The following is a 15,294-nucleotide window of genomic DNA, read 5'->3' on the forward strand; positions in this document are numbered from 1 at the left end:
GTGTGGTAGCTTCTGTGTTATTAACATTTTGTCCAGGACAGTGCTGTGTTGAATATTGGATTGAGTAAAACCAAACCATTTTCAAATAATCGAGATGGAAACACATTTAGATGTGTCTTGTTTATCACTGTATTTTTTAAAATTACTTAGTTTTGCGGTTTTTCATTTTGCTTTAATAATTACAGCCAAGCAGTCTCAACAATTTCATCAAAAGAAGTTCTAGCTTATGCTACATTCCATTTGCCTCAGAGTCGGATGTCAGAGCTGGGAATGATGTCACACCCAAAAAATCGGACGTTGCTTATAAACAGTATAATACTACAGCTTTTACTAAAGTTCGGTGTGTACATTGCCATTTTGGTTTGATGTTATGATCTGAAGTCAGACATTCTCTGGCTTGACAGACCAGCCCAGACTTTCCGAGTTTGAAATTTGACTTAAGGGGGTTGTTCCAGTTGAAAATTCTGACTAGGAACTAGGAAATGCGGACTTCCTACTTCAGATGGAACACTGCGTAAGTAATTGTGCCCTGCACCCAGATAACTAAACATTTAGGTCTGTGACTGAAATGTTAACATACTGGCATCCTGTAAATGAAACAGTACTATGCTATTAATTTAGTCCATATAGATAAACACTATAAATCGCATGCTAGAAAGAGCTTTGTTGACATTTTTGTAAAATTTTTAGTAAACTTGTGGAAGAATTTGCTATCAGTGCTTTAGGATAAACAGCAATATTTACAATAAATACTCATTGGATGGTTGCATTGTGCTAACATTTTTTACTGGTGGCAATATAAAATTATCAGTTGTGAGACAAAATTTAAACTACTGTTAGAAACCTATGCAATTACGTTTATGAGAAATTTTTGGTATAGAAGACTACATGATCTTTCACAGTGTATACCATTTTAAGTCACTTTACAAAGTATAAGAGTACAGTTCAAAGCAACAACATTATTTGGGCAGTGGTTTTCTAAATTACTGTAATGTCTATTATATAGTACCTTTCTATATCTATCCATCTATCTACTTTCTGTATTCTTCATACCTGTTTAGTATCCAGTAAAGAGTTTTCTTACGCTTTTTTTAAAAAAAATCATGTTTAATTTCCAGTGTGTGTTGTTATCTGTACACACTGGCTTCTATTTTAGACCTTACACTAAGCTAATATAACTGCACATATGAAGATATATAACAAATTGAAAATATGTATGTTCTTCCATAATCTTGGTTTATGACAGGATTTTGTTTTTTCTGTTTTAATTCAGTAAACAAAAACCATGTGGGATGCTGTAACAGTACGAAGATAGACAACCAAGTGTAAAAGAAGATGGCAGACAAAGATGGCAAACTGGAATTGCCAATTGTTCCAGGACAGGTTTATATAGAAGTAGAGTATGACTATGAATATAAGGCAAAAGACAAGAGGATAACAATTAAGCAAGGAGAACGATATATTCTGATCCGGAAGACCAATGAAGACTGGTGGCAAGTGAAAAAAGATGAAAACACAAAACCCTTCTATGTGCCTGCTCAATATGTTAAAGAACTAAGGAAGGCCCTCATGCCACCCCCCAAGCCTATATTGGTTAGCCCTAGTGTATTTAATAAAACGAAACCTGCTGGTTTAGAAGTGCAACCACTACAGAAGTCGACAGAGAATCTGACCAAACCCACTGAACTTACTAGCTTTGGCAAACCCTCACCAGTACTTGTAAACCCTCCAGTCTTAACCAGAGATGCCAACCAAAATATGGCACCAACAGGAAGTCCAGGATTGAATCGACGAGCAACAGACCTGCTCCAAAATAATAATTCTATTCATAGTGTGAAAGTAGGTACTGATTCTCCACCCCTTAGGATCCCTAATCACAACAAGACTGGTCCAATTGGAAAAGAAATGGCAGTGGACTTAGACCCACATGTGGTGTCCAGCAGTACATCATCTGGAGATATACCACTATGTGATTCAACAGGAGAAAACTTTGAGAAACACATTCCTGATTCTGAGTCGGGAGATGACCTGAGTACCAGCTCCACTGAACAAATGCAGGTATTGTGTTTGAAAAAAATTAATACTCTATCATTTAGCCTGCTTTAAAAATATGAAACTTTATACTGTACCATTTGAACTTGACCAGTTTCATTTGTTTTCTCTGTCAATAATGAATTGGTTTAAAGGTTTTTAATTCTATTCAAAGACAAACAGAACCTTGTCTTGTATGGTTGTGACTTACAAAAATACTGAATTGTGCTATATTGCACTGAGACTCCAACAATTGCTTTTATGCAGTGATTATTAGCAGCATTGATATTTGCTTTATTTTAATATTTGATATTTGGCAGGGAAGTTTAATGACTGGAGGTTGCAATCAGGATTCTTGATGCATGTAGACAGAATGAGACCATGTTTGTTGACTGTGTCCTTGATTTTCCAGCAAAATAGTTTTCCTACTGTAGATAAAGTGTATGTTGTGTTAATAGCAGTGAAGTTCTGTCTTTAAACTGAGAACAATATGCAAAATTTTGAAAACTATTCAAAACACACTTAATATAATTAAAGTTAAGCTATTAAGTGTAAACTTAGCTAATAAACTAAGACGGAGAATAGAACGTTTTGAAACATTATCGTACATGGTATAATGTGCAGATTGGATAGCATTTTATTGTCAAAGAGTTGCTGTGCCCATCAGATTGGTATCTGTTTTAATCAGCTCATGTTCATTTTGAAGATAAAGTTAACCTTTTGACATCTCATAAATATTGTTTATGTTGAGCTAAGATTTTTATTTGTTATTTTGGAAGGCTTTGATGCTTTTGTTGAACTGAAATTTGCAGAATTCCAGCTACACAGCTTTTAGGAAAAAAAAAAGTTATTTTCAATTAATGTCTTATTAAATGCTAGTGCATTACTGAAAGCGTTTGTTGAATTTTCTTAGCAGTGGTGTTATAACTGTTGCATATTTTTGTCATCTTTGTAGGCGTGTTGTCATTGGGAAAAATGTCATTCTTGCTGAGACCTGAAGTTTGTGAGTTTGTGATCGCAGATTGATTTATAAACAGAAGGATCTTAACTGTGAATGTGTCTGTGTTCAAATGCATTTGAGAGATTGTAAAAATCACAATTAGCATCGCTGTGATGTCAACTGTAAAGCATGGATCAGCTAAGGCAAACAAGAACAGCTTTTGCACTAGCTAGCATGTTTATTGCAGAAACCAGTCAAGAAAAAGAAAATTTTTTTATTGCTTGGCTTAGCCATCTCAGTGGTAGGTTGCAGATCAGAAAACAGAATTTGTATATTATGGCATAGTTTTTCTGGTTATTTTTGCACGACTATATTACTAACATCCAACACATAATCCTATTGAGAGTGCACCATTTCCTGGTGAATAACATGATGCCATTTCATTGCATTATTTTCAGTTTCAATAACTTTGCTATGTGTTATGGGAAGGCATTCTGATTTGCACACACTGTCTACCCTAGCACATAATTTATTTCATTGCATTGTGCTTCAAAAATATGTGGTGGTTTTATTGTTGCATGTAGTCTTTGGAGATCAAGGATCACTTTGATAATTTTAAACTTACTATCAACTCAACAGTAAAAGTTTCAGCTGAGCAGTGTGGGAGTTGTTTGTTCCTCTTTTGTTTGTTAGTTTTTAATTTTTGCTCCTAACTCTTAACGTTTCTCTGGCATTTGTTTCTTGAGTTTAGATCTGCATTTCTTTTCTCTGCACACTGCAATTTGGATAGCTTAACATATTATTGGGTAGATGTTGTAAATTGAATGAACTGGAGAGAAGGGAATTTCTTTCGGGGCCTTTTACCATTCTGAAAGGGTTTGAGCTGTGGTTTGGATGCTAATTAGTGGTTGTCTTGCTGCACAGTGATTCAGACACACGTGTATTTTTTATTTTTTCTTGGTTTTCTCCAACAGTCTTACTTTTTCTTCAGCAACTTAAGAAATCTGTGTTGGAATTTTCCTCAGTGCTTGTACTTTAATAGATCAACAAATATGTACCAACCCCTTTGATTATCATGCTTCTATGATATTGAATAAAAAGCCAAAATAGAATAATAAAAATGCAACACCTTCATTAAACTAAGTACAATTGTTTTTTGTCTTGCCCATGTGAAGATATGCATTGGGATAAGATTTTAATTGCTAAAAACAAGTTAACACCTCTGTATTATAAAATGATGAAACTTATATTTGTTCTATCATCATGCAAGAATTTTCCTTACCTGGTCCATATAACGGTAATACCCAAAAGTTTTAGACATTGTTTAAAAAATATAGATAGCTGGATACTTCATTAATCCCCAAGGGGAAATTCACATACTCCAGCAACAGCATACTGATAAAACCAATATTAATTAAAGAGTGATAAAAACACAGTACTGTATAAGTTTAAAAAGTGCAAGGTGGAGAGTGCGAGGCAGGTATAAGAGTCAATATATATATATATATATATATATATATATATATATATATATATATATAATAATACATACGTACACAGTGCATCCGGAAAGTATTGACAGCGCATCACTTTTTCCACATTTTGTTATGTTACAGCCTTATTCCAGAATGGATTAAATTCATTTTTTTCCTCAGAATTCTACACACAACACCCCATAGTGACAACGTGAAAAAAGTTTACTTGAGATTTTTGCAAATTTGTTAAAAATAAAAAAACTGAGAAAGCACATGTACATAAGTATTCACAGCCTTTGCCATGAAGCTCAAAATTGAGCTCAGGTGCATCCTGTTTCCCCTGATCATCCTTGAGATGTTTCTGCAGCTTAATTGGAGTCCACCTGTGGTAAATTCAATTGACTGGACATGATTTGGAAAGGCACACACCTGTCTACATAAGGTCCCACAGTTGACACTTCATGTCAGAGCACAAACCAAGCATGAAGTCAAAGGAATTGTCTGTAGACCTCCGAGACAGGATTGTCTCGAGGCACAAATCTGGGGAAGGTTACAGAAAAATTTTTGCTGCGTTGAAGGTCCCAATGAGCACAGTGGCCTCCATCATCCGTAAGTGGAAGAAGTTCGAAACCACCAGGTCTCTTCCTAGAGCTGGCTGGCCATCTAAACTGAGCAATCGGGGGAGAAGGGCCTTAGTCAGGCAGGTGACCAAGAACCCGATGGTCACTCTGTCAGAGCTCCAGAGGTCCTCTGTGGAGAGAGGAGAACCTTCCAGAAGGACAACCATCTCTGCAGCAATCCACCAATCAGGCCTATATGGTAGAGTGGCCAGACGGAAGCCACTCCCTAGGAAAAAGCCACATGGCAGCCCGCCTGGAGTTTGCCAAAAGGCTCCTGAAGGACTCTCAGACCATGAGAAAGAAAATTCTCTGGTCTGATGAGACAAAGATTGAACTCTTTGGTGTGAATGCCAGGCGTCACGTTTGGAGGAAACCAGGCACCGCTCATCACCAGGCCAATACCATCCCTACAGTGAAGCATGGTGGTGGCAGCGTCATGCTGTGGGGATGTTTTTCAGCGGCAGGAACTGGGAGACTAGTCAGGATAAAGGGAAAGATGACTGCAGCAATGTACAGAGACATCCTGGATGAAAACTGCTCCAGAGCGCTCTTGACCTCAGACTAGGGCGACGGTTCATCTTTCAGCAGGACAACGACCCTAAGCACACAGCCAAGATATCAAAGGAGTGGCTTCAGGACAACTCTGTGAATGTCCTTGAGTGGCCCAGCCAGAGCCCAGACTTAAATCCGATTGAACATCTCTGGAGAGATCTTAAAATGGCTGTGCACCGACGCTTCCCATCCAACCTGATGGAGCTTGAGAGGTGCTGCAAAGAGGAATGGGCAAAACTGGCCAAGGATAGGTGTGCCAAGCTTGTGGCATCATATTCAAAAAGACTTGAGGCTGTAATTGCTGCCAAAGGTGCATCGACAAAGTATTGAGCAAAGGCTGTGAATACTTATGTACATGGGATTTCTCAGTTTTTTTATTTTTAATAAATTTGCAAAAACCTCAAGTAAACTTTTTTCACGTTGTCATTATGGGGTGTTGTGTGTAGAATTCTGAGGAAAAAAATTTATTTAATCCATTTTGGAATAAGGCTGTAAAATAACAAAATGTGGAAAAAGTGATGCGCTGTCAATACTTTCCGGATGCACTGTGTGTGTGTGTGTGTGTGTGTGTGTATATATAATATATAAAATTACTGTATGTGTATATATGTATATACAGTTAGGTCCATAAATATTTGGACAGAGACAATTTTTTTCTAATTTTGGTTCTGTACATTACCACAATGAATTTTAAATGAAACAACTCCGATGCAGTTGAAGTGCAGACTTTCAGCTTTAATTCAGTGCGGTGAACAAAACGATTGCATAAAAATGTGAGGCAACTAAAGCATTTTTTTAACACAATCCCTTCATTTCAGGGGCTCAAAAGTAATTGGACAAATTAAATAACTGGAAATAAAATGTTCATTTCTAATACTTGGTTGAAAACCCTTTGCTGGCAAGGACAGCCTGAAGTCTTGAACTCATGGACATCACCAGATGTTGGGTTTCCTCCTTTTTAATGCTCTGCCAGGCCTTTACTGCAGCGGCTTTCAGTTGCTGTTTGTTTGTGGGCCTTTCTGTCTGAAGTTTAGTCTTCAACAAGTGAAATGCCTGCTCAATTGGGTTAAGATCAGGTGACTGACTTGGCCATTCAAGAATTTTCCACTTCTTTGCTTTAATAAACTCCTGGGTTGCTTTGGCTGTATGTTTTGGGTCATTGGGTGGTGTTTCATGATACAGATGGACGATCAATTTGACTGCATTTAGCTGGAATTGAGCAGACAGTATGTCTCTGAATACCTCAGAATTCATTCGGCTGCTTCTGTCCTGTGTCACATCATCAATAAACACTAGTGTCCCAGTGCCACTGGCAGCCATGCACACCCAAGCCATCACACTGCCTCCACCATGTTTTACAGATGGTGTAGTATGCTTTGGATAATGAGCTGTTCCACGCCTCCTCCGTACTTTTTTACTGCCATCATTCTGGTAGAGGTTGATCTTGGTTTCATCTGTCCAAAGAATGTTTTTCCAGAACTGTGCTGCTTTTTTAGATGTTCTTTAGTAAAGTCCAATCTAGCCTTTCTATTCTTGAGGCTTATGAGTGGCTTGCACCTTGCAGTGCACCCTCTGTATTTACTTTCATGCAGTCTTATCTTTATGGTAGACTTGGATATCGATACGGCTACCCCCTGGAGAGTGTTGTTCACTCGGTTGGCTGTTGTGAAGGGGTTTCTCTTCACCATGGAAATGATTCTGCGATCATCCACCACTGTTGTCTTCCGTGGATGTCCAGGTCTTTTTGCGTTGCTGACTTCACCAGTGCTTGCTTTCTTTCTCAGGATGTACCAAACTGTAGATTTTGCCACTCGTAATATTGTAGCAATTTCTCGGATGGGTTTTTCTGTTTTTGCAGTTTAAGGATGGCTTCTTTCACCTGCATGGAGAGCTCCTTTGACCGCATGTTGTCTGTTCACAGCAAAATCTTCCACATGCAAGCACCACACCTCAAATCAACTCCAGGCCTTTTATCTGCTTAGTTGATAATGACATAACAACAGACTTGCCCACACCTGCCATGAAATAGCCTTTGAGTCAATTGTCCAATACTTTTGAGCCCCTGAAATGAAGGGATTGTGTTACAAAAATGCTTTAGTTGCCTCACATTTTTATGCAACCGTTTTGTTCACCCCACTGAATTAAAGCTGAAAGTCTGCACTTCAACTGCATCTGAGTTGTTTCATTTAAAATTTATTAAATTTAAAATTTTCATTGCCCCAAGACTCTGGAACGATTTGCCATTGCACGTTAGGCAGGCTCCTTCGCTAGCTGCCTTTAAATCCTATTTAAAAACACATTTTTACTCTCTGGTTTTTAACCCTGTATAATATGTTGGCTATTTGTATACTTTTTATACTTTCTATTAAGAATGTCTTCAGTTCTTATGTGTTTTTGTGTTGTTTTTCTTTGTACAGCACTTTGGTCAGCCTTGAGGTTGTTTTTAAAGTGCTTTATAAATAAATTTAAATAAATAATAAATTGTGGTAATGTACAGAACCAAGATTAGAAAAAAGTCTCTGTCCAAATATTTATAGACCTAACTGTATATATACCGTATGTGTATATATATAATATATACTAGCTGATTACTCAGTGGCTTCGCTCACTGAGTGCAAGGGAAACAAGTAAAATGTAGTATTTATAAAATAAGTTTGTTAATTGTCAATCTTATTTTTCAACAAATAAAGAGCACTTACAATAACATAGAAATCAATATATACAACATTATTAACATCATCATATGAGAATATGAAGTAATATATAAGAAGCACATTGCATATAAATATAAATTATTAAACAGTAAAATCTTCTTGTATAATACGCTACCGTGGCTGTTCGTTTGTCTGTCCAGGATTTTAAATCACCTGTAGCTTGCAAAACGTTTCACCTATTGACTGAAATTTGGTACACATATACTACGTGACGTCTACTATCCGCTTTCGGGGTGATGATTTTATTACTCTTTTTATCTTTATTTTATTTTATTGTAGAATCAACTCTCGGCAGCGTGCAGCAGGGCGGTCGTGCGGAGGATGCGTACGGGCGCAGTTCTCATTCCCTACTACGTTCGCGAATCATTTTTGAGGCTGATTGAAGACTTAATTGCCAGATTAAGTGAAAGGTTAAAGAAAACGTACTAAGTAATTGGAACAGAAAAACTAACTTAATCAGTTTTAACGCGAAAAGATGCCAATGAAAGAGAAGCAGCGGGCCACTAGGGTGGAGTTAAGAAGAGCTGCTCAGGAAGCAGCAAGCACATCAACCTCTGAGCAAACAAATGGTAAACGTACAGAGAAAGAGGATGAATACTATGAATGCTCAAGTCAAGTGTATTCACTGCACGTTATCGTGCAGTGCGCCGTTACTGGTATTTTGATAAAAGAATTTGAACAACATATAAGAAGCGTATAAATTATTAAACTGTAAAACATTAACATTTAAGAAGTAATGATACATTGAGTACTACTGCAGTGCTTTCGGGTATACTACATTTTTTGTTTGCCCATTACGTGCATAAATGTATAAATTTTTTGGTGTACCTACCCGAGAACACGTGACATATAACTGACCGTGGGAGAAGCATGGCTTTTAAACACGCGTTGAGTTCATCTGCTGGTGTACCTCGTGGAATAATTGGTAATGTTTGACGAAAATCTCCTGTGAGTAAAACGACAGTACCTCCCATTATTTTGGTAGGATCTCTGAGATCTTGCATTGTTCGGTTCAAGGCTTCATGAGCTCTTTTATGTGCCATGGTGTACTTATCCCAAACTATTATCTTTGAATGTTGCAAGACTTTTGCCTTTCCAGAGCCCTTGCGTATGTTGCAAATTGGATTTTCGTCAAGAGCGAGTTTTAATGGTAATTGCAATGCCGAATGTGCTGTACGGCCTCCATCTAATAATGTAGAAGCGATTCCCCATGACGCTACAGCCAGAGCTATGTCACCATTCGCTCTCTCGGCAAGAGTCAGGTTTATTAAGAATGTTTTTCCTGTTCCTCTGTGGTCATACATAATTTCCGTTTCAAACGCTCATACGTAATTTCCGTTTCAAACGTGAAAAGAATTTTATATATATATATATATATATATAATATGTGTGTGTGTATATATAATATATACTGTATACACACAAGTGGGTACTTGGTGGATCACCGTCGGCTAGGGAGGCTGCCACCAAGCGTCCCGGGGGAGGTATTGAGCTGTCCATGGGTGCTCCCCCGGAACATATGCAGCAGGGCCATCCCAGGCCGGACATGGGACCCGGCCGCCCATCACAATATCTATATATATATATGTGTGTGTGTATAGCGCCCGACCCGGCACAGACTGACACAGAGGCACGTGTAAAATCCAAACACAGACTTTATTTTCTTCAGGTGGAAGGCATGTCTTCCCCGTGAACCCCCCACCCTCAACATAGTCCCAAAAGCACTTAATATAAACAACACAACTCTCCACCTTGGCACCATGACTCCTCCCAGGCAACCTCTTCCTCCTGAATCTGGCTCTGAGTGGTGGTTGCTGGTCCTTTTTATAGCCCACCTGGAAGTGCTCCAGGTGCTTGATCACCTGTTCCTGATTGCACTTAAAGGTGGGGCTGTAGAGTTGTCCAAGCTGGCTCCGGGATCCATGCAGCCTCCCATGGAACCCTGTGGGAAACTGAGGCACCATCGTCAGCCAGAGAGGCTTCCACCAAGCGTCCCGGGGGAGGTACTGATAAGCCCATGGCTGCTCCCCCAGAACATAAGTAGAAGGGGCGTCCCAGCCGGGCATGGGACCCAGTCGCACGTCACAATGTATATATATATGTGTGTATATATATATATATATATATATATATATATATATATATATATATATATATATATATATATATATATATATAATATGTGTGTGTAAAAAGAAAAGAAAAGGGTAGAGCATTATTACCCTTAGAAGTATAGGCCTTTCATTTAGAGAAATTGCAAAAAGAAGTCCAAGTGTCAGTGAGTACAGTGTCGCCCTACACAATCCAAAGACAATTGGAAACTGGAAAAAACACTGACCGGAAAATTTTGGCAGACCCAAAAACACAACTCAATCAGAACACAAATTTCTGAGTGGTCTCCAGGCCGCGTGATAGGTGTATATTATTTGTAATATTCTGATATTTCTTTTTTTTTTATTTCTTTTTTTTTTTTTTCTCCAGTTTTTGCCAACCTAAATTTTAAATTTAAACCTCTGAGAGTTATTCCAAGGTATTCCAAAACTTTTGACCGGTAGTGTGTATGTGTGATTGTGTGTAGATACAGATATATAGATATATAATTTTATCTATATATAGATAGATATACAGTATATGTAGATATACACATATAAATATATGTAAATATAGATTTGTGTTTCCTTTCTTTGTGCAAGTATTTCTTAAAACATAACAAACAGCCATTAAAATCATCACACAACACAGATTTATCACTGTCAGGTTATACTGTAGGTCTTAATTAATTGTTCAGAGGAAGGAAGCACCTGCCCAACAACATTGCCGCAAGATAAAAAGCCAAATAAAAGAGGGAAGATAGAGTTGTATGCATTACATATTATTATTTACTATTACTTATTTGCTTGTGCCTTTATCCAAGTGTTTTATTAAAACAAATAGTGCATGATGAATCCACACAGGTGTAAAAGGAAACAAGTTATATGGAAAACTGCTGGTTCCTTTCTCATGTGCATCTTATTGCTAATAAGGAGCCATTAAAAACAGTGAATGCAGCTGTGTAAGACTGAAATAAGCAATTAAGGATGGGGAACCTTAACAAGCAAGACAACTAAAATGAAGCATCAAAATGTCACTTGAGCAATAACTGTGTTCATCAGCAATAATTGACCTCTCATTAAGAAACGGGGTTGGAACAAAAACTTCAGCCTCTGTGGCCTTCCAGGACCAATGTTGCCTATAACCTGCTGTACACACTGTTGGGATATAATATGCATTGCATTAAAAAAAATGTGGTTGTTAAAAAATGTAAACTTATAAAATGAAGGTACAAGTTGTCCCCTGTCATGGTATGATATAAAAATTAGTTTTTTTGAATAAATGTTAGAATTGGCATCTGCAACCTGCTATTCACTATTACAATTTTACTGTTAGTTAGGTCTTTTATAATGTGGATGCAGCTGAAGGCTTTTCGGATCTTCGTACCTAAAAGCTAGCTTTTTAAAGAGGAACAGATGAAGACTGTGAGGGAAGTCAAATTAAATCTCAGCATGCATTATGTCACAAAATCAGTCTGCCATGAAGCTTTAGCTGAATTTGTTTAACTCCTTGGTCAAGATGATAACCTGGATGCATGAGGTGTCGCATTCAATTTTGATTCTTTATCATAGAGAAACACTGACAAATGCCCAAATGAAAATAAAGTATTTCACCTGTTTGTTTAGAAAAATAAAGTTTTTGAATTTAAACATTTTAAAATGGAAAACTTGTACTGGAAAAACAACCACATAGTAAGAACAGTACAATTGTATTGGGCTAGGATTTTTGGGGTTATATTAGTTTGTATGTGTCAATGTTTAAATAGAATGTCTCTTTTTGTTATTTATAGTTCATTGGTATTTGGTGTTTGAGGTTTATCTCTAATGATCAAACCACATGCATTACATCAACAAATTTTCAGCCTTATACATGTTTATGGTCCAACATTTCTTGATGTGCTGTTCTGATGTTTTCAGTGGTTTGGGTTTCTATCAGTTTTAGAAAATTTGTTTGTTTTTTTATAACGAAAAACACTTTTTACAGACTTTCATGTATGAGCAAACTTTTTTTTTGTAATGCTTTAATTGGATTTGTTCGGATACACTGTATAGCATAAAAAGTGTTCTCTTTTAATACATTTTTACAATGCCAATTGAGTCTCAAATAAAACAGTTTTTATTTACATTTTAAAATACAGTTTTACGTTTTGTATGTCTTGGCATCACAGTGGTTCTGTGCTTGCTGTTGCTGTCTCACAGATCTAATACTATGTTATGTTTGTTGTTTTGAGTTTTCATGGCCTTTCCGTGTTCCTGTGGGTGTTTCCTCCCACATTAACAAAACTGTGTATAGCAGTTTCATTGATGACTTTATATAGGCCTCCATACGAGTTAATGTGAAGGTGAGGCTACTATGAATTGTTTCTACTGGACTCTTTGGATAGACTTAGGCCCCCTGTAAGCCCAAGTTTGCATTATGTAAGAATATGCATGTGGAGGTGTCTTATTAAATGTCTACACATATTTAGAATACTTATTGGTTTACAACTCAATAAGTGTTTTTAGTATTTTACATTAAAATTATGAATTTCTAACTTGAAACAATAATTAAAAAAAATCTTTGCAACTTTACCTTATAGATTGTAACTGCAATTAAGTGCATTTAACGGAGTAAACAAAATTGTAATGTCCCAAGTTCCTCTTGATTACAATGTCTTTTTGTGCAAGAATACAGCATGTGGCTATAGCAGTTAAAAGTCTAAATCCTTTGAAGCTCTCCTTTATTAGTAGGGATGCTCCAATCAGGTTTTTAAGACTGATACTGATCACCGATTTCATGGTACTTAATTGGCCGTATTCTGATTCCGATTTTTCCCTTTAAAAAAAATTTTGCACTAAGCTCCTGCATAACCAGACGCACAGAAAGCTTATGTCCTATATTAAAGTTTATTTTTATAATTAAACTTTAGACCAAAGCTGTTAACTGTTTATATTTTATTAACAAAATTAAATTGTGTGAGCTTATTGATCAGTGACTGTGAAATGCTAAAATAAATTTTCTTTAAAATAGTAGTAAAATATGTGCAAAAATATTTATCCATAATGCATAAAACATAAAATAAAATGCTTCTCATAATTACAAACTGTTGTTTAATTTTGTCTATAATGTGCTTATCAGAAACAAGGCTTATTTAAATAGGTAGTTTTCACCACTTTTATAACAACAAAAATGTGTATATATTTGTATATGTTTATATATATATATTTAATCATTAATTGCACTTCTTCTTTCAGCTGCTCCCGTTAGGGGTTGCCACAGCTGACCTCCTTCTTCCATATCTTTCTGTCCTCTGCATCTTGCTGTGTCACACCCATCACCTGCATGTCCTCTCTCACCACATCCATAAACCTATTCTTAGGCCTTCCTCTTTTCCTGTTCCCTGGCAGCTCTATCCTTAGCATTCTTCTCCCAATATACTCAGCATCTCTCCTCTGCACATGTCCAAACCAACGCAATCTTGCCTCTCTGACTTTGTCTCCCAACCGTCCAACCTGAGCTGACCCTCTAATGTCCTCATTTCTAATCCTATCCATCCTCATCACACCCATTGCAAATCTTAACATCTTTAACTCTGCCACCTCCAGCTCTGTCTCTTGCTTTCTGGTCAGTGCCACCGTCTTCAGCCCATATAACATAGCTGGTCTCACTACCGTCCTGTAGACCTTCCCTTTCAGTCTTGCTGATACCCATTTGTCACTAATCACTCCTGACACTTTCCTCCACCCACTCCACCCTGCCTGCACTCTTCTTCACCTCTCTTCCACAGTCCCCATTACTCTTTACTGTTGATCCCAAGTATTCAAACTCCTCCACCTTTGCCAACTCTACTTCTTGCATCCTCACCATTCTACTGACCTCTCTCTCATTTCCACACATGTATTATGTCGTGGTGGTCCTACTGACCTTCATTTCTCTCCTCTCCAGGCTCTCCTCAACCTGCTCCCTACAGATCACAATGTCATCAACAAAAATCATAGTCCACGGGGACTCTTGTCTAATTTTGTCTGTCATCCAGTCCATCACCATTGCAAATAAGAGATAAAACTGAATAAAAAAAAAAAAAAACAAAGCTAACCTTTACAAGTATCATACATTTACACCGGCTGTTACAGCCTGAAATCAAATGTATGTTTTTATTCTAAAGTAGTAAGAATAACAGCAGCTCACTTCTCAAAACGGACTCGTACGGGGTCTCTCCCGTGAAGTTTTGATTACCAGTCAACAGTTGATACCGTTGCGCTACTGAAGCTGTCGTAGCAAATGCGTGTGAATGTTGCACCCTAATAAGGGTTCTTTTTCTGCAGTTATATTCTTAAATAGAAGCACGCTTGTTCTGTTATATTTGTACCTTTTGTGAAAGTGTTTATGTGAAATTAGGACTTTAGGCTTCACACATTAAACACTTCATATCTACATTTTGTCAATAATTGTTAAAACAAACGTTCATGTTTTAGTAATGTGTTTACTGTACATAGATTGTTGTAGACACGAAACACACATGAAATGCATGTGTTCCAAATAATGATATAGTATTTATAAAAGGTGTCATTTTGCTTGACTTTTCACTTTATACAACTCCAAGCAACTGACACGCAGGTAAACAGACTTGAGCTGAGAAAACTGTGCGGCGGTGGGGGATGTGATAGCAGGCTGTTTGCTGCTTATCGACACATTTACAAGACAAAAGACGCTGATGGAGAGGTGCGAAGCGATGTAAGGTGGTACGGATCTACGAGTTTTTTCGTAGGCTCTGGTATTTCTAGTGTTAAAAGTAGCTTTTCTTGTCGTTTAACTGCACATTCACCAATCGCTGATAGTCTTTTTGGTGAAAATCGTCCCTTGTAGATCGGTGGCTGATCGATTAGAGCATC

The 15,294-nt window shown here is 37.4% G+C and overlaps 1 protein-coding gene across 10 annotated transcripts in view; it reads left to right on the forward strand.

The window, feature by feature from the left end:
- The window catches only part of arhgap12b (Rho GTPase activating protein 12b), a 190,484-nt gene that overhangs the window by 16,127 nt on the left and 159,063 nt on the right, over window positions 1–15,294 (forward strand). For all 10 annotated transcript variants that reach the window (XM_028804312.2, XM_051928964.1, XM_028804309.2 and 7 more), the window contains one exon: window positions 1,274–2,058. In XM_028804312.2, coding sequence (XP_028660145.1) covers window positions 1,336–2,058 — 723 coding nt within the window. In that variant the 5' untranslated portion in view covers window positions 1,274–1,335. The remainder of the gene's footprint in view (window positions 1–1,273; window positions 2,059–15,294) is intronic.

The sequence above is a fragment of the Erpetoichthys calabaricus genome, chromosome 6 (genome assembly GCF_900747795.2).
Source record: "Erpetoichthys calabaricus chromosome 6, fErpCal1.3, whole genome shotgun sequence".
Classification (NCBI taxonomy): domain Eukaryota; kingdom Metazoa; phylum Chordata; class Cladistia; order Polypteriformes; family Polypteridae; genus Erpetoichthys; species Erpetoichthys calabaricus.